The sequence below is a fragment of the Acipenser ruthenus genome, chromosome 6 (assembly GCF_902713425.1).
Source record: "Acipenser ruthenus chromosome 6, fAciRut3.2 maternal haplotype, whole genome shotgun sequence".
Classification (NCBI taxonomy): Eukaryota; Metazoa; Chordata; class Actinopteri; order Acipenseriformes; family Acipenseridae; genus Acipenser; species Acipenser ruthenus.
Window position 1 is genome coordinate 16,798,099 of NC_081194.1, and position 20,896 is coordinate 16,818,994.

The 20,896-nt window shown below is 36.2% G+C and overlaps 1 protein-coding gene and 1 long non-coding RNA gene across 4 annotated transcripts in view; one reads left to right on the forward strand and one right to left on the reverse strand.

The window, feature by feature from the left end:
• The window catches only part of LOC131737263 (uncharacterized), a 119,749-nt gene that overhangs the window by 81,782 nt on the left and 17,071 nt on the right, over positions 1–20,896 (forward strand). The gene's annotated exons all lie outside the window — the stretch shown is intronic.
• On the reverse strand, positions 1,220–20,355 carry LOC117411576 (transmembrane protein 200A-like). Of its 3 annotated transcripts, XM_034921601.2 has the most exons (4): positions 20,256–20,355; positions 11,896–11,938; positions 11,373–11,636; positions 1,220–4,242 (listed from the first exon to the last, which is right to left on the reverse strand). In XM_034921601.2, the coding sequence occupies exon 4, from the start codon at positions 4,224–4,226 to the stop codon at positions 2,754–2,756; it is 1,473 nt and encodes a 490-aa protein (XP_034777492.1). In that variant the 5' UTR covers positions 4,227–4,242; positions 11,373–11,636; positions 11,896–11,938; positions 20,256–20,355; the 3' UTR covers positions 1,220–2,753. The 3 variants fall into 3 exon arrangements, with proteins under 3 accessions (XP_034777492.1, XP_058881126.1, XP_058881127.1); XM_059025143.1 differs by lacking the exon at positions 11,373–11,636; XM_059025144.1 differs by lacking the exons at positions 11,373–11,636; positions 11,896–11,938.

Here is a 20,896-nt window from a genome sequence, read left to right on the forward strand (position 1 = left end):
CCGAAAGGCTATGCGGTGTAACCCCAGGGACCGAAGGCCTCTCTGGTGGTTCACGTACGCAACTACTGCCACGTTGTCCGTGCGGACAAGGACATGTTTGTTGCGGAGCACAGGGAGAAAATGTTCTAGCGTGAGGTGGACTGCTCTCAGCTGTAGTGCATTTATATGCAGGGACATCCAGCGGCCCGACCAGGATCCGATGACTCCTCTGCCTTCCCAGACTGCCCCCCAACCGGAGTTGGATGTTTCTATCGTGACCACTTGATTGTTGTAAATAGCTCCCATCCTTACGCCTTCGCTCAGGTGAGGGGCTTGCCTCCACCAGCATAGCACTTTCCAGCACAGACGAGACACTGTCAGCCGTAGCCGAAAGGCACTGAGCCATGCTTGAAGCGGGCTCATGTGAAGTAACCCCAGTTGAATAGCTCAGGACGCAGCGGCCATCAGATCCAGTAGTTTCTGGCACAACACTAATTGCACTGTGGACCCTGGTTGAAACAGGGCCAGGCAGTTTCGAATAGCAGCTACCCTGTTGTCCGACAGGTAGGCTCACATTTTAAGGGAATCCAGCCGGAGACCCAAATGCCTCTGCAGGACAAACCCAAGGTAGAATAGGTGGCTAACATAATTCCACCTATGGCTATTGCATGGTTATAAACCATCTATAATGTGTTATTAACACTCTATAGCATAGATATTAATCATATATTATATATTTATCAAACATTTATAAAACATTAATAAGCAGCACCTTAATATAAAGTGTTACCCAGTATTGTTATTACAGTATACCTTTTTGTTTAGATCAGTCTGGTTTTCTAGTAATAATGCTCTTCGTGCTTTTAATCTACGATCATTGAAATTTCAATTTGTTTGTGCTTGTGAAATAAGGTATACTGCATTAACAGTACTACAATAATAATAGTAATAAAATCAGTTTAATTGACTGTGTTTTGCTGTGAAACAACTCAATGAGCTTTTAAATCCTAACAGCAGAACGAGAAAACGAGGGTGCAACATTTTAATAAGTGACAAGTCTTTATTAATGTTAATGCAATTACAAATTGTAATTGTAATGTTTGTCCAGCTTAATTTATTATAACTATTATAACTTTATACAATATTTATTTAATAAAATGTTGCACCCTCGTTTGTCCGTTTTCTACATTCTGCAGCAAAACCCGTAAATTAAAACTAAACGCTAAGACCCCTTCTATTTATAAACTGCAGGTGTAGAGTGAACCAGAATCTAATGGCACTGAAATGCCTCGCTTAAACAGTACCCAACTTCCTGAAAATGCTGTGTAGTGATTTTTATATAGACTCACTTGTTTCCATAAATACATTTACAAAAGTTTTTTATTTTTTATTTTTTTGTAACTGCAAATTATATTTCATTTGAGAAACATGTACATTATAGACTGTTTTTCAACTTATTTCAAAAATAGCAATGTATATCAATAACAACTGATAGAATTATTAAAAGCTCCATAGCAAAATATCTAGCCAACTCTGTTACAGTATACAGACTCAAAGTTTAAACAACAAATATGCATACATCCCCACAAACAGTAATACTGCTCTTGACACATAAAACATGAGTAACGTTCCAGTCTTTGTAATTAGCGTGTTAACATTTACTGCTATTTGGAAAATTACAATCCCCCCCCCAATATTTTTAACAATGTGAAGTAAACATTAAACATTTTAATCTCAGCTTACTGTGTGGGTCAAAAAAGTAAAAAAAAACCTGAGCACTGATCTCACACGGGACTGCTAGAAAGTCAATTAACAATGACAGAAGGAAACAAGATACCAGAACAAATGACAACTCTTATAATGAAAGAGTCCACGTGAATGACATCCTGAAGACTAACCTTTGTTTATAGATTCAGGCTAAAGATTTACCAGTTTGTTGATGGTACGCTAGTCAATATTTTGAATACCTTGCTTTATGCATCCACCCTACTGTACTGCATAATTGATTATTATTTTAATTTTATTTTACTAACATGTCATGTAATGTAAATAACCTACATTTTAGCTTGAAGTGCACATTAAAATATAAAAGCATAAGTCATTTATGGCAGCAGTGTAGGGGTATATTCTTTGGATATACTGCATACATATGTATTTATAACCCAGTACATCTCTGATATGAGGATAACTAGCTTCTTATTATCAAATAGCTCCATCAATACCAAGCTGAACTTAGCAAACCATCTTACACAATGGCCTTCTAGCAAAAAGACCAAGTACATTTTATATTAAAAACACAAGGTCCTGTCTGGGATATAAATAACCCTTTATATATGAAAAGGTAGACCACTGTGACAAACTCAAGCCAAGATCAACCATATAAGTTCTATAGCTATCCTTAGATACACATTTCATAACCCAGATTTCATAAAATAAAACTTCCTAAGTAATGTCCATTCCAGGTTTTACCATTTTTTTCTTTCTTTCTTTCTTTTTTTTTTTTTTTTTAAATGTAGCTATATCTATTTTACACATTCTTATCTGTTTCAAACCTTGATTCCTTGGGTTTCCTCTTGCTATACCTGATTATGGCCTAGATACACAGATATGTTTTGAGTTTCACAGTTTTTATGCAAACATTAGCTTACACCACCTAAGCCACAAACTAGTAAACTTTACCATTCAGGACACCCACATTATTGCAAACATTAGTTTTCTATAAACTTTGATCACGACAGACATGTGCATTTAAAAAAAAAAAAAAAAAGATACATTTAGAATCTTGTTTCCGATGTCCCTCGCTTTAAGGTGTTGCTCATAAATTCATCATGTTCAAAACACAGATTATTGTGAGACCTTGAGATCATAAGCAGTTTTTCCTTTTTAGTATAATCCCTTTTGTTTGATGTCTGTGGGACCAGCAATCTGTCCATTGGATCCTCATTATCCTCGAGTTTTGTGTATCCTTTGCTGTTGCTGCGGTCCAGTCTTGGCCAGCTTGGATGTTTCCTTTGTTCAGGCTGAACAGTTAACATGGAAGGTCCTCTATCTAAATCTAAGGATTTGGAATGGGCAGATAGCATGTGGAGGGAAGCGTTGGAACCAAAATCTTTCCGGGCAGCTCCAGGCGATAAGTATGTCCCACTTGCTGATCCTGGAGAGAGGGATAAGAAGGTAGGGGACTCTATAGCTGAACTGCTCATTAGAAGCATAGGGCTGGGAGGTTTGTATGTTTCAGTGATATCCATTGAAGGAACTGCTAGGGAATCCATGGAAGGCTGTCGAGATTTACCTCTGCTGAACTCAGAGTCCTCTGTTATGTTATCTATATCAGGCTCATCAATCACACAGTTATTCAGTTTAATTACAGGAAGTGTGAAAGCGCTAATTGAAGAGGAGACAATAGACTTGGTTTCACATTTTTTAGAGTTAACATTTTTGTCATCTTTTAGCCTGCTGCTTGCTGTCTGGAGGCCAAAGATAGAACCAGATCCTTCTTTGCGTATTGGAAGTAGGAGGTTTGAGCCTCCCTTGGGTTCATCAGATAAACCATAATCCTCAATAGAGCTCTCTCGCCGTGTCACTCTGACATCATTACCAAGGTCAGAGAAAGTCAACAGAGTATTAGCAGCTAACTTCGAAGCACATTGGTTCTCATACTTTTTCATCTCGGATTCCCCAATTGGACCAGTGAAGGCCCCATTCATGCACTTCTGTTCTTTGATCCTCAGGCTGTGTATGTCAATAACAGTGGAGTAGATATCTCTCATGTGTATCACTTTGGTCTCCTTGTCTCTGTTCTCGTGTAGTAAGGCATTAGCACAAATAAAAATAAAGATGCCGATGCCCATGGTGAAAGGTCCCAGCATTTTCATTTTTTCAGAATGCAAGTGCTGCTCAAAAAACTGAGCCACCATCCCGCCATGGTCACGTGTAACTTGTGTGTCTTTAGTTGATAGTTTTGATTCTGCTGTTAAGACATGCTCCTTTTGGGGCCAGTAACCAAGCATTGCCATTGCAATCCCGATCATTGAGATCAATATCCCAAGAATAAGAAAAAACCCAGAAGGGGAGTTTAATCTGATCTTGCCCCTAACAACCACCACATCTGCCCGGGGCTTCCGCTTTGCTCTCTTTTTCTCCTGCGGAGAGGGTGGTGTAGGCAAAGGCAGATGGTGCTGGGATCTGGCCGAGTCCTGCCTCTTTAAGGCTGCCAGCCCTGTTATTACACCCCCAGTTGCTATCATGCTGCTGTCCTCTGCCCTGCAATAAAACACAATGGACAAACACAATTACAGAAAAATGCATCTGGCTTTTTGACAGGCTGTTTTTATAGCTTGGATGGCCCTCTTGTTAATCAAACCAAATGGTTCTGAGCTGAGGAAACCTCAGGGGTTCAATAAAGCTACAAAAAGATTTAGCTTTTAGTTTTGTTGACAGATTGGTGGTAATTTACAATACGTTAACAAGATGTGGACATCTCCAGTTACTCTAAAAATAGAAATTCAATGTAATGTTGCTTTACAATGTCAGGGCACCACAATGATAGGAACCAGTGGTTGAATGTTACCACATGCATACAGGTAATGCATTAAAGATTAGAGATAAATTAAATACAAATATTCTAAAAGTATTTTGTTACAGTCGTGATAAAACTACTTCTACTTTAGCTAAGAAAAAACTTGTGTACAAACCTGTATGCATGTTGCCACACGTTTGTTTTTTCATGTATATATTTAAATTGCAGCACCTACACAATTGTCAAACTGCTATAAAAACAGCAAAGAATAAATAAACAAATTTGATCTGGAAACTTAAAATACAACATTTTCACAAAATTGCATAAAAATGAGAATTGACTGAACTTGAATTTTCTGCTCCGTAGTTGTTAGTGCAAAGTTATCTTAGCGGAGCTACAGCGTCATCACAACCTGGATTAATTGGCCTCTGGGTTTTCAGTCAGGCCTCAGGGAGGCCAGAACGGAAATTAGAGAGTGGAGGGTAAGAACAGAAAGCAGATGATGCAGGCCCACTGGGGAATATACGACAGAGGTACATTTCAGGACAGGAAAGGAGTTTTACATTATCACTGCCTGCATATTACACATGACCATAAGAAAAGCCAATACTTGGCTCTCCAGCACTGTCATTCTGCATCTCAACAAACTCTAAACCACAGTTAGAGAGAGTAATGAGAAAGGAAAGTAAGCCTGGGGAACACTCAGAAAGGGCATGAAAAGGAGAGACCTGGTAGGTTTTATTATTTTAGATGTAAAATTGCTTTATAAAGTACTGCTTCTCGTGGTATGGATTTTTTTTTTTATTTACTTTTTTCCCAAATAATTTAATAAAAACATTAAATGTTACATAAATACCATTCAAATTATTGTTTTCCTTTGTGAGCAAATGCAAGTACAATTCTATTGCTTTATAGTAAATTAATGAGCTACTTGAAATAGTTGATCTGTCAAAGGATGCCACATTCCACAGATGAAGATGGCCAAATAACTGGCAGACCCCCATAGGCATGCTTACACTGTTTATTCAGCGCCAGTTTAGGTGCTTTAAGGAAAGAGCTTAAATTATTTTGCAGCTCTCCTGTAGTCACCAGGTTTAATACATTCAGTCTACTACACACACACAATTGAATACAGTTATATACTTTCAAAAAGTAACTTTACATTAAATGTTTCATTATTGATTAATTTCTCATAAAAGTAATATACATAAAGCTAATTACATCAGGAATCTGCCAATAACGTATATATATATTTTTTTATTTATATATTTTTTTTACTGCTAAATTTCATTATTTCAAATTCTGCTTAATGTACATAGCAGCATTCAGTCCGTCCCCCCCCCCCCATCTTGCTAGGACATATAATGGAGATAGGATTGCCAAGAAAAGTAACAAAATTAATCTGCTTTAACCTTTAGAATGACACATTGCTAGTTTATATGGCTGCTATCACTTTTAATATTTTTCTGACAGCCTAAACAGAACAGAACGTTAGACTCAAGTGCTGCCAAACCTGAGTTTCCATGAGTTCCACAATCCTTCACCAAAACAATAAATTAAACCTAAATAACTCAAAATATAGAAATAGGTCATTGATGTATGGTTATATAGTTGCATATTCTGCATGAATCTTTAAAAACAACAAAAAAAATGACTTTTACTAGAAGTCTGAACTTGTTGCAGCATACACGTTTGTGGTTGGGGTACGGTGTAATCTTAGTCAGTCGTACTACATGTATATCATGAAGGATATTGTTCTATTTTATATATCATATGTGAATGAACAGGGTCCCATGCTGCTGTGTGACATGCTGGTGCAGATTTGCTGCATGTTCTCAAGAGGTGGCTACATTTCAGCTGTCAGTCATTATTCAGCGGAATATGGGCGTTCAGGGTTTTGTTTTTTTATTACTGGGCCCATCAAGTACTAGATTGCTGTGAAGACCATCAGCGAGACTAAATCATGAGATATTCAGTACTATTAAAACGTTTTAAATCTCTGCTCTGCTCATATATTTCAAGTTATAATGAAACACGCTCTTGTGTATTATTATGCCAGCGGCAGAAAATCTGACCTCATCTGTAAAACACATTAAACAACACTCCCACAATGTCCAAGCAACATGTTTTCCGGGCTATAGCAGCAGTCACCGCTTGTGGGATCAGTTCAACAGGTTATATAGGGGATCATCTGGCTCTCAGTATGGCCCTACAAGCTGCCACATTGCTAGTTTATATGTCTGCTATCACTTTTAATATTTTGACAGCCTATTTACTGATTTATTTCTCTATGTCTCTATGTCTCTTCGCTTCTTCTTGTTTGACATTACTCTAACTTCTATATATATATATATACACACTACCGGTCAAAAGTTTTAGAACACCTCCATTTTTCCAGTTTTTATTGAAATTTATGCAGTTTAATTTCTCAATGTACTCTGAAATTAAAGCATAGAACAAATAAACAATTGGAGATAAAAAAGAAATCATGGAATCGTTTTGTTTAACGAAAGTAGCCACCTTTTGCAGATATAACAGCCGAACACACTTGTGGCATTCTTTCTACAATGGAAATCAAATATGGTTCGGAAAGTTCCTCCCAACACTGTTGCAGAAGTTCCCACAAATGTGTTGCACTTGTAGGTTGCTTTGCTTTCACCCTTCTGTCCAGTTCATCCCAAACCAGCTCGATGGGGTTTAAGTCTGGAGACTGTGCTGGCCTTTCCATGATTTGAAGCCTACCGTCTTGTTCTTTTCTTCTAAGGTAGTTCTGACATAGCCTGGAGGTATGTTTTGGGTCATTATCTTGCTGTAGGATGAACCCCTGACCAACTAGGCGTATACTAGAGGGTATTGCATGGCGCTGCAAAATGCTGTGGTAGCAGTTTTGGTTCAGGGTGCCACTCACTCTGTGCAAGTCGCCGACTCTGGATCCAGCAAAAGAGCCCCAGACCATCACGCTTCCTCCTCCATGTTTGACAGTTGGTGTCACACACCGAGGAACCATCCTTTCGCCTACTCGACGGCGTACAAAAACCCTGCGTGATGAACCGAAGATTTCAAATTTTGATTCATCGGTCCATAAGACCTTCTTCCAGTCTTCCAGTAGTCCACTGGCGGTGCTTCATGGCCCAGGCAAGCCTCTTTTTCTTATTTTGCCATCTTAGCAATGGCTTTCTGTCAAACCTGCAGCTCGAAGTCTTCTCTTCACAGTTGAAACTGAGACTTGCTTACTTCGACCAGTGTTAAGCTGTGCTTGAAGCTGTTGTCCTGTGAGCCGCCTATCACGCAAGCTGTTGACTCTCAGAAACTTGTCTTCTGATTCTGTTGTGGCTTTGGGTCTGCCAGACCTCTTCCTGTCAGAGTTTCCTCCAGTTTCTAAGTGCCTTTTGATGGTGTAGGAAACTGTATTCACTGACAGCTTGGCTTTCTTTGCAATTTCTCTAAAGGAAAGACCTACACTTTTAAGGGTTATAACGGTCTGTCTGTCTTCCTTTGTTAATTGCCTTTTTCTTGCCATTATGATTATTATTATTATTATTATTTATTTCTTAGCAGACGCCCTTATCCAGGGCGACTTACAATTGTTACAAGATATTACATTATTTTTTTTTACATACAGTTACCATTTATACAGTTGGATTTTTACTGGAGCAATCTAGGTAAAGTACCTTGCTCAAGGGTACAGCAGCAGTGTCCCCACCGGGGATTGAACCCACAACCCTCCAGTCAAGAGTCCAGAGCCCTAACCACTACTCCACACTGCTGCCCTGAGAGCAATATACTACTTCCTGCAGTACAATACTGTCCAAATAATGCTTAAGAGGGTGTAGTAACACAGTCTGTTCCAACACTGCTTTTATACAGACAGAGGGTTTGTAAGTAATCAACAAAAGTTGGGACACCTGTAGGAATTGTTAGCATCAACTTTCAAGGCTTAATTTACTTCCATTGCTGCAGAACAGCTGTAAGTTGTTAACCCATTACTTGTTCCCTGAAAAAGGCCTTTTTGTATAACTCTGAAATGTACATTATTTTTCAGTTTTTGGTAACCTAAACTTGTTTTTTTTAACCTCTGGCAGTTTACCGCTTACCTTTGTACCATTTCAGGTTATTCACTGGACTTGAACTGCTTAAATTTCAATAAAAACTGGAAAAATGGGGGTGTTCTAAAACTTTTGACCGGTAGTGTGTATATATATATATATATATATATATATATATATATATATATATATATATATATATATATATATATATATATTTTCTGTGGAAGATTAATCCTTGGCAACTGGGACCTGACTGATCATCTTGGTGATTTTTAATAGCTTTTTCCAGACCAAGCAAATTTGTATTACATATCTCTTCTGTCCAAAAGCCTGCTATCTGGACCACCTAATTCAGTGTCCAGGGTAGGCTATTTCCAGATTAGAAAAAACCACCATAAATCCTGTAGTTTCACATTATTGTATTACACATGTTGTTCACCTTTTATGCCTTACTGTAAACTTTTTAACCTGTACCAGTACTTTTCAATGTGTTTTCATTTTATTTGTATAGTGATTTTACTTCCATTGTTTTAGTCCAGTTTATGTATTCTCATACATCATCCCTTCAAGTTATCATTTCTGAAACTTTTTGATTTCTTCCTTGACTTGCAATCATGCTGCGGTCATTATTTGACCCCAGTGGTTTAACTACTAATTTACATACCATGCCTGGCTGCCATGTCTTGACTTGTAGTTTCCCTAGTTGGGTTTCTGACTGTGTAAGGAAGCAATCATTCACTGCATCCACCATTTCATTTCCCACTGTGCCAGACCCCTCAAGCTCTGTCTCATTTATATCAAAGAAGTGATTTCAGCATTCATGTTTTTGGTTGCCTTTAAAATGTCTCCACGTGGCAATTTGTTATTGTTTCTATTGTCTTGTGGGACATGCACCCTAATGACAGCCTTTTCCTCTTTCTACCAACCAATCAGCCCAAACCTTTGCCTCTTACCTTGCCTTAAGCAGTGAAGCAACCTTCCCTTCTTTCAGTCCTTTAGGAACAACCTATATTCCTCCTATCCAACAGTAAGTCTGGTTCCTGTTATATACCTCCATAACATCTCATTTTACATCTGACAATTGTGCTTCTGATGCTCCTAAAATTTAAACTGATTTAATTCTAGGCAACTAACTCTTACAATATGGTTACCAACCCACCTACCTAGTTAAAGATATAGTACTGAAATGTATATTATGTAACAGCTGGAGGGTAGCAGTCTACTCCACTTTACATAGAAAGGGTTCAGGCATAAATACGCTGAGCATTTGTTATCTCAATTTAATAAAAAATAAAAATAAAAGTCCAGCAGTCTGGAGCCAGTATACTGAGCAGGACTTAGAATTAAATTCTACAGCAGACAAGCAGTTTAATATGATAAAATTAGTGGGCATGCATCTAGATTTTAAAATGTCAAATACCTGCCACTGCCGACCTAGTGTAAAAGTACTAGCCCCCTTTATTGGTGTTTTATCAAAATTTTTTGTTTGTATTCATATGCAGGCTAAAACCAGCGCCACAAGCATGGTAGTAAGTCCTGTCTCTGCACTTGACAATACTACTCGTTGTCAGAAATTTCAGATGTGTGCAGAGGTGTTGGTGTGTGGGAGGGCGTAGTGGGATAAGGCTCCAGAAAAACAGCTCGCTGTCACTGTCATGCAACGCCAGTATATAATTACTGAGACGGTTATATAAATCCACAGTTCTAACTACATTTGTTACACACACTGCAATTATAATAACTGTCATCTTTCATGATTCAGGGGTCAAATGATTTGTTTTTGTTTTTTTTCACAAAGGAGTGTTTTTCCCAAAATTAATACAATTTACTTAAGTATATACAATCTAATTAAAATGTTCAGAATGTTCTACTGTGAGTTTGAATTGGACATTTATTTAAATTAACTTTATACTAGTTCGTTTTTTTTTCATAAAGCTAAATGCTAAATATAAAAACTATGTATTTTGCTACTACATTTATAATGATAAAAGCTTTCTGACTTACAGCTTGTGATTAATTTTTGTTTAGTTGGTCCTATAAAAGGTATCACATCTCTTTGCCTCAACAGAAATATGAAATACTCATTTTTACTGTACATGCTCTTATGCTATAAATCTTCGGTTTTAAACAGTCAAATAAATTTTGTAAAAAATAAATACAATCATTGCATTGTAGAAAAACAACACAAAAGGTCCTCATAATGTTGCTCGCATACAGTTGTAAATAGGTTTTTGTGTGTAAACCAACATATATGTGTGCTTTATATGTTATCCCACATTTTTTAACATATATATATATATATATATATATATATATACACACACACACATTTACTTAATTAAATCTTCATTTAAAGCATTTCCCTTTGTGGAGATGTCACCAACTGAAAGCATATTGTTCCGTTATGGCGATAAGTTTTGCATCACCCTATAAAATTAACTCATTCTTCTTCATAAAGTCGAATTCAACCTTCTGAATAATGTTACGTTAACAAATTGCCAATTTTGCGTTTGTGATATCTTTTTGGTCCCTGTATGTTGAACTGCTGTCAGTGTGGCTTGTCACAATGAAATTACTACTAGTTTAAAAAGACCGGCACGGCAAACAAGCTAAATTTAATGCAGTCATCGGATCTTATAGGTCTTTCAAACATTTTATTTTTTTTATTTTTTTTATTTTACAGATCTAATGGATTAAAAAAAAAAAAAAAAAAAAAAAAAAAAAAACATTAATAAACCGTATTAACACAACATTATTCACGTATACATTTACCCATCCTTTTTTTTTTTTTTAATTACTATTAATGTAGGGCGAAAAAATCTCACCTGTAAGATGAAACAGCTGTCAATGTGCCATGTTCTTGTGGTGAAGATTGCGCTGAAAAGTGTAGTCTGCCAGGTTTGTAACTCTTCCGATTCCTAACCCATGACCATCTGTACTCTCCATGTGGATTCTTTGTGAAGCTCTTTATTTTCAGGACTCAGACAGGAACCCAGTGCGAATAAACTCGGACTTCCATTATTGTGGGGGCTTCTCATTTTTCTCCCTTATATGTCTGAATCATAACTCCCAACGCCCGCAGGACTTAACTTAATAGAAACATTCATGGTTTAATGCTACAGAATGTATCGATTAAAATCGCTGTGGTCAACCTTTTTTTTAAGTTACAATTATATTTGCGTTGAATTTAAACGAATACATTTCATTTAGCAGCGCTTTACGCAACTCATGTTGTTTGAACTAAATAAAACCGTTACAAACACAGGCTTATAATTCTGTTACGGTGGAACAAAACAAAGAAAAATAAAGCTGTTTTGAAAAAAAAAAAAAGACAGCGTGGAGACTTACCTGAGATAATAATATTTCAGTTTCTTTGTTTCAGGCTGTTACTCTAAAAAAAAAAAAAAAAAAAAAGAGGGGCTGGTTAGCCTCTGTACAATAATGTATTGTTATAGTTTCAGAGCATCTTTTAAAAAGATATATATTTCTCCTTGTAGTACTACTGTAACTGAGCTGTGACTCTCAGTACAGCTCTGTGCGAATCGGCAAAGAGAAAAGCTGAAGACAGCTTTATGCCCCACGTGACGTTTCTCTGAACGTGTAGTGACGTAGATGTAGCGGAACAAAAAATATAAGAAAATCAATTGATCCAAATATCATATGTTTTAATATTGTGATTGATTGATGGAAATGTTTTCTTTACAGATTTCAGACTGGAACATAATTATAACTAACTCCAAAGTAATAATGTTTGCTAGCTGTAAAGTACACTTGTAGGTAAGATAAGCATTGCTAGAATTTACTGCGAGATTTAAAATGTATAAGATTGTTTTTGTTTCTTTCAGTGCAAAGAGTCCACCAAAAAGGCTTAGTTTATAAAATGACTTTCATGAACTGATTTCACATTGTCCACTACCCATGCCCACAGTGGCTATTGGTTAGCCTAAGATTTTTCAGAATTGCTTTCTTCTCTGTTACTGATCCATCAATCCATGGAAACCATCAATCGTGCCGAGTCACTGTCAGGGAAGTTCTAAGTAGAGAAGGTGCCTAAGGTGGTTCAAGAGGTGGCAGATGTGAAGTGTCACAACCTGTTACTGTACTGTCTTGTGAGCAGCATGTGACAGGTACAGTTGGTACTGAATATATGTATTGGATTTTCTGAGATTGCTATAAAATTGCAAAAAACAAACAAACAAACAAAAAAAACAGTGTGCAATTATGTTTTAAATCTATACAGTAGATAGCTTTTGCATTCATGGTGGACTTAATGGTATAAAAACTACTAACACAGAAAATACAAGGTTCTTCAAGAAAAGTTCTTTCCTTCTTATCTTAATCACGGAAAATGTACACAGTGATTTCTTGGAGAACCTTTAAATGCACAATAGGTAACAGTCAGGGCCATAACCAGAGCTGCCATTCTACCGAGGTCAAACTTAGGTTTCAAGCTATAGCTGGCAGTATTTATATGAATGCTTGGTATTTGCTATTCAACCCCCACATCTATGTTATACAGCAAACAAACAGAGAAAATGAAGGAGTCTTTTGTACTTTACCAGAATTTTTACATGACCATCAACATTTGTGATACAAAAAAACCCCCAAAAAACAAGGACACAATCTCTGTGTCCTCATAGTTACGGCCATGGTAACAGTAGAGTAATTTTTCTTTAACCTTTGGCTCGATGGAAGACTGTCTTCAGATTAATTCCTGCTGTGATATTTCTGTTTATAATGTTCCCTGCAGGAGGGGGATGGGGGATGGGGGCAAAGGTAAACAGAACTGCCGAACATCGAGGCAAAATATATTTTTGCTAAGAAGCTCTGGTAAACCTCATTTTTACTTTTCAATCTTTTTCGAGTTACTGTTTTTGTAATAATTTGGACAGGTGTTTCAGCATAAAATATAGAATATCTACTAACTGAGCATTTATTAAGTAGAATCACTAGTAGCACCAAATGGCAGAACCAGTTCCAGTGGCATATCTGCACAATGCTGTACAGTACCTATAATTCCAACATGCAGCTTATTAAAGGGAAGTGCTAAACAAACACAAACAATAACATGTACACAATTTTGTAATATGGTTTGTTTATTGATAGATATATTGACATGCATGTTAACAGTTAACATATTCCTTGCTCGGCTTTGTTTTAAATGTAGTGCTGGATGCTAGAGAATGTTTTTCACGTTTTATCATTAGACATTGCTGAGCTCAACTATCAGTTAGCGTTCAAGGACGTAACATACCTAAATGTTTATTATTAAACGAATGTGAGTTTAAATTATTAGTAAGTACACAAGTTTTGATACCAAAGCTGAAGATTAATATCAGGAAAGAACAACTAAGTTCCAAATATTTAATGAAAAAAATAATTGTAGCCAACTTTTTCACTAAAGTAAAATTAGGCTGATGTGATTTTGAAATGCTACTTTTTTATATATTTACTACTGCTTATCGAAGTTAAAAAATAAAAGATTTTGGTGGGAATTGAACTTGAATTTGTTAATGGCTAGACGGCAACATTCTAAAACCCTTACCTTTTTTTTAAATAATGGTTTCATACTCTCTCTTCATTCAGATATTTTTGCAAGTAATAAAAAAAACATATATGCCTCTATTTAAGTATTAATATTTCATGCAATCGTCTCTTTTGACCACCTGCCAAGTTCACATTCACTTAATGACATTTTTTCTTAAGGGCTTTGCCCACTGGATCAGTTCTGTGTTTTTAACATGCGTAATTGTGATGCGTCAATTAATTTAACAAACATGTACATTCCCTAATGCACCTTTTTGGAATCAAAACCAGTTAGATTTTTATGAAAGGCCATCCGGATCAAAAAATGTGTTATTTAGTATGCGTTTCAAATATTTAGTAAACATTCTCATTTGACTTAGACTGAATGAACCAGGAAACACCTTATGTTTTACTGTAATGCCATGCCTGTCCATTATACCTGCACAGTATCCTATTCGCAACTCAACTAACCATAAAGTTATGAAGTAAAATCTATCCTTGTGTCCACAATTTGGTTACTTCCTGATGGAGTAAAACAAGATTATACACAAATGTACCTTTCCAATAACAACCTAAGTCCTCCTGTATTAAAATATAATTGTGGGAGGGCATCAAACATGGGTTTGTTAATGAATTATCACTTTTCTGCTTGGTATCCTTACTCAATACTTTCATGGGGTGCCAAAGAACAGGCAGTGTTTTATATTATTCTCAGTCCCTTGTGAATTTGGGATTCTGAAAAGATCGAAAAAAGGGAATATTTGATGTTATGCTAGTGAGTGTTTTATGGTTTGCTTTGAACTTTGCCTTGTAGGTTTCCCTATTGACTTTAAGTAATTTATTTCTTAAAATAGCACACTGCAGGAATGAACGTTCTACAGTATATGTTGGCAGCATGATCAGTGTCTCTGGGAAAATTCTGACTTTAGTTTGTCCTCATTTGAAACTAAATGTCACTGTTCTTTTAACCTTCAACAGAACACCTTGTGGAAGATAATTATTACAGATAATTATGCTTGGGGTGTGCAAACACCCCAGGTGTTCTTTTGAAGGTTAATTTTATTATATCCAGTACTACCACAACCTAAATCACAATCAACACATGTTGAAAGGATCGTGCAATATTAGGTAGTGTGAATAGGTTATTACCAAAAATGTATTTTGATTGTTTAAAAAAAAAAAAAGATCACAATAAATTCTATCTATCTATCTATCTATCTATATACAGTATATATATATATATATATATATATATATATATATATATATATATATATATATATCTTTGAGCTAATATATATATATATATATATATATATATATATATATATATATATATACAGTATATATATATGTAGCTGCAGGGTTTTTGAAATGTATCCCTTAACCTTGTAGTTTGCTCACTATAATTGTGCATTGATATGTCTTAAATAGAATAAAAATGTATTTTTTTGAAAAAGTGGAAAATGTATTATTTGCACCATTTAAAAAATCCCAGCTAACAAATGCATTCCAAATAACAAAAAGTTTCACATTTCAACAAAGAGTCTTGATTATTATTCTGTAGCCACTGGTGATAATTTATAATTTCGTACTGTGCTGCAAAATGGTGGGGAGGTGTTGAGTTCTGTAATGTTAGATTTATCTGCTCTCTTCTGTACATCGGCCCAGTTTGAATAGGGATGATATTGCAACATGGAACAGAAAGAGAACGTTTTTGGTAAATTCCATTTTGGAGATGTACTGTACACTAAAAGTGTGTATAGTAGTTACTGAGCATGTACAGATATTATAGGCATTATGATGGTCGGTAAGGGTAGCTTTCTGGAGCTGGCAATGAATCAAACATGAAAGGGGAGATCAAGATAATTCATCTAGATGGGCAGGGAGCACACAATTATGCCTGTGCTTGTTTCAATGTGTGTAGAGGTCATTCCACAAATGAATGACAGACCTTAAAGTAATCATGATAGATGTCTTGTGTTGAATGGGGTTATTACTGAATGATTGGGTTCATCGTCACTTTAAACAGTAGGTTAACTTTTTAAACTTTTTTTTTTGCAAAAATGAGCTGATATTTGAATAACTTCATTGAAATAGTGGGAGTATAAATTTAGAAGACACATATGTGCATTCAACTGTCAGACACGGTTTAGCCCTCCTCCACAGTAAAAGTAGTTTTTTTTTCTCTGTTACACTCCTACTGTGTTTCAGATCTATCTGAATAGTAACAAAAGAACATTTTACAATTACATTTTTTCATCATGACATTTAATGACTTTTCCTACTTTAGGATCTGAATATGCACATAAAATATATATAAAATAATAATTGGACTGATATGGTGCACAAACAATATGTTTCGGGTCAATATGATAAATGCAGCCTAATGCTCAACATAACAAATGCTAATCAAGACTGACTGAAAGAGAAAAAACAAGAACTATACACTTTTATTACAAGTTGGTTTAATAAAATCATTCCAGTGCTAATTTCTTCCAGGTAAGCGATGAGGGTTTCACAGACTGTACTCTTCCATAGATCACCCAGATGTGTAATTGACTTTTCTTTTTAGAAAGCAGAACTAATTGCCTTTCCAGTTTGTTGTACATTACCTATAGGTTAAGCTGCAGGAACATAATTCTTTTTGATACAGTCATTGAACTAAACAGACAACCTGCTGGAAGGAGCCTATGCATGTCATCTGCTGTATGGACAGCAAGCCTTATGGGACACAGTGTTTTTAGGGTTTTAACCCTTTCATGCATGATTACCACATATAGGGATGGATTAAAAAAAACATTTTCTAGTCTTTATGTGGAGATATATGGAAGATGCAAATGCATGATGACCTCGTATGAGGATGCCACCCCACCCCCTCCATATAAAGCAATGGAAATTATTTGAAAAAATGTCAATAAAAAATATATTTGTTATATGTCCAAAGCTACTTTTTTCAGCTATTTTCATTATTTTCATTTTCATACTTGATTGAAAGTTATTGAAAACTGAAATACCAAAAAAAAAACAACAATCTGGGGTTTTACATTTTCTGTAGCTCTCTTTATTCTTGCAGTAATGAATAAGGATGACAAAGTATCCAACAAATACGATATGCTTTAACTTTACAGTAAAAAAAAAAATAGCAACAGATAAAACTGATGCATTTGTCTGTCTGATTATATTGTCATTTCTAGTAGAAGTGTGTATCTATAAACAGCAGGTATGTGCAATTGAGAGTTTAAAGGTTCAATTCTCAGTTGTGCTGAGCTGCCAATCCTGGGGGCCCACAGGGAGCACTGCATTGGCTTTTGCAGGAGGAAAATTGGCTAGGGCTCTCACATCAGTGGCCCATGCTCAACAAGGTAAGAAGGAGACAAGGAGATTAGCCAGACTATGCCTTGCCTCGAGGGTTCAGTATTTTGGCTTAGGGAGTTGCTTAGGAGAAAAGGCAATCGACTTGATAGACAGAACCAAGGTGGTCTGTCAATCTTCATTTGTAAGTGGGTAGGGTACAAAAACACAGATAAAATTGATTAGCCACTTTCTTTAAATGTTTAGCCTACCAATAGACCAGATAAGTGTACCATAATTATAAGTATTTAAAAAGCTATTATCTTTTGGAAGCATATCATTCACTTCATGATTCTTAGTGTTTCTCCAAGGAGTCTAATGACATATTATCAATGCTAGGAGAAGAGGTTACAATTGAAACCCTTTAAAATTATTATTTTTTTCTAAATCAATTTAGATTTAATTTGATAATAATTGTCAATTTAAATTCTTAACTCAGTCACGTAACATTTACCATTCTGTGCATGTTAAAAAGGCAGGAACAACTAATAGATAAAAAAAAATGGTTATTTAAACTAAACTATGCAATTTTGCTTTAACAGATTGTGGGAAATACTGAATCATTGCTGAGAACTTTTTGTGCTCATGAACATTTTTATTCCCATCTAAAGCCCCTTTCATACTGGCACTGCTACCTGAGTCCGGACCCCGGTTCTGGCTACCCGGGTCACAATCCTGCGTAGTGTGAAACCACGTACCTGAGTCATATGTGGGTTGACCCGGGTCACTGCGACCCACCTCAGGATGTGTGTCGACATGGTTTGACCCGGGTTGAGTGAGACAAAATGAATGATGGTCGTTCATAAGCCGACGAAATAACAAACAGCCACGCGTGAAGGTTTCACTTCCACAAGGAACATTTCTGTTTTTTCTGTTTAGCCATATTTTTATTGATTGAGACACACCATGAGTCAGATTGCAGCAGGGATGAAGAAACATTTGCTCTAGTCAACATTTGGGCCAACGGTTCAATCCAGAGAAGCTGGGATGGAAGCGTCAGTAACAAGCTGCTTCCGGGGCATTGATACTCGCATTGTGTACTTGCGTCTGTCACCCAGGTCAACTTTTAACAAAAGCAGTGTGAAATCGCGTAGCCGACCCGCATAACGCCTGGTCTGGACCCGGGTAGGTTCCGATCCAGGTAGAGCATGCCAGTGTGAAAGGGGCTTGATGCGCATACATACATACCACCCAAAAAAACCCCATTGAAAACATAAAATTACATTATTCCCCATTCCTCTAAAAACAGGATCTACAGGCCTATTATTATACTGTTCATAGTATTAACATCTGTAATATATATATATTTATAGTGGAAAATGACTAGTGAGCATGTTTCAGAAACAGACTGTGAGTTACTTAGCTGTGACCCATTTTTCCAGAATTGAAGTAAATCCCCTAGAATTATTTTTTATTTATTTTGACCACATAAGCTGGTTTACAAACAATGGCTTTGCGGCTTCTTAAAGACAATCATGCAATGTGTTTGTTTCCATGGCTACAAATATGCTTGTTGCTGTAGAAGTGTTCGCGAAAAAAAGTAGTTCAAATCAATGATATAGCTGAGCAAAATATGCAGAGGAAAATTGAATGTGTGTCTGAATCTGATTGTGAAACGGTATACAAGATACAGAAGATACATGCTTATTTTATGGATATTTATTAAGGTAATTTAATTCTTATATATTGGCAGATGCACTGTATAACGTGATTACAAGTAGTGCTTTAGTGTTGATATCCTGCTGTTTGATCTTGGGAATCAGAAGAGGTCATTGACCCATTTAGTATTTGTGCAGAATTTCCCCCAGGAATGTGTCTCATTTAATCTTGAAGGATCCCAATGTGCAAACCTCTACACTACCCAGCAGGATTTTCCCAGTATTTGGTTTTCTTTGAGCAGATACATCCTTCTTCATTTATTTTCTGAATGTGTTCCTTTATCATCCTGCTATCTCATCTGATCCTATAGCTAATGTACATATTTAAATAGCAGGGCATTGGTTACTGCAGTTTGTGGGCTAAATTTCTTTTTAAAAAAATCAAAGATTGTCATTGTATGACGTTGCTTCTTTTAAACATTTGTAGTATTTACTAGGTAAGTTTACTTTCTGTAGTTTAAGTGTTCAGTGTTAGTAGTTTAATTAGTTCAGTGTTTTATCTATGTTGACGTTTTTAAATAACAATATTATTGAGTTGAGCAGGCATCTGGGCCGTCCAACTTCAGACAGTGAAATCACTCACTTGTTCCACGCTTGAGCTGGAGCGACACGACTGTTTTCTTTACTTTTTCATAATTAAATTCATTCATTGAATAACTCCTTTGTCGTGTGAGTGCATTACCCTATGCCTCCACACCGGTAATTATTAATAAAAGCAAAAGCACAATGTTATTATTATTACAAAAATGGAATCGCTTGATTAAAAAAAAAAACCAATTGGGATTGGGAAAACTGTCCAGAATTAAATTCCCTACTCTAGACCTATTGAGTGTGTTCATATTGTGGCGGCGATAATGAAGACGTTACTATGAATTATTTTTGGCTCTTAAAAGTGCAGTTTAATATTTGTCTTTCAGAAAATGAATTTACATCCTTTACACTCCCCAGCAACAACATTTTATTGCAGCGCGCAGGCTGCGTTTATATCGGCTCCTCGTTAATGCTCAATGGCTGAGGTCACACTAACTAATTCACATAATCCCCACCATTCACACAGCACAGCACGCACGCAGGGGCAGAGACATTCACAAAAAATAACAGGCAGCAACAGCTCATACACACACAACAATAAAATAACAGCATTTCAACAGTAAAAATTAACAGACCTACCCACAGAAACGATAATCCCATTCCCCTTGCAAGTTCAACACAGAACACACAAAGTCCCAGTCCTCGATCTTGTTTGACCCAACACTACAATATCATACAGCGAGTGCCCATCAACAAGCTTTAATTGTCTTACAGCTGATTAACACAAACAGACTACTGCACTAAACACTTTAACATGTAAGCATTTTGCTAAAAGTCATTTTTGACTGCCTGATATAAATATACCCTTTCTACTTTCAACAAATTAGCTTTTGGAAATATTCACTTCAAAACAATGTGCTTATTCTGGCTGAATTCGATACCGCACAAGACATTTTACATTGTCCCTGCTCAAGCGTTCAACGATAAAATTCAAGTTCAATTTAATAAAAAAAAGCCTTTATCTGTAACTTCTTAAAAAAAATCTGTTTTCTCTCTACACGTCTGCATTTGTTGAAAGAAATGCATGTTTTTTGTTGAGAATCGTTACCTGATTTTGTTTTAAATTGGAACCTTTCAGAAGCATAACCTGTTTTTGGACTTAATTTCAACTCGTTTCCGCTGTCTTAGATCGGGATACGCGGTAGACTAGATTATTTGGTAAGGGGTACGGGGCCTAAAATGTTTGAAAACCACTGCCTTAGACCATGTTGAAAATGTGA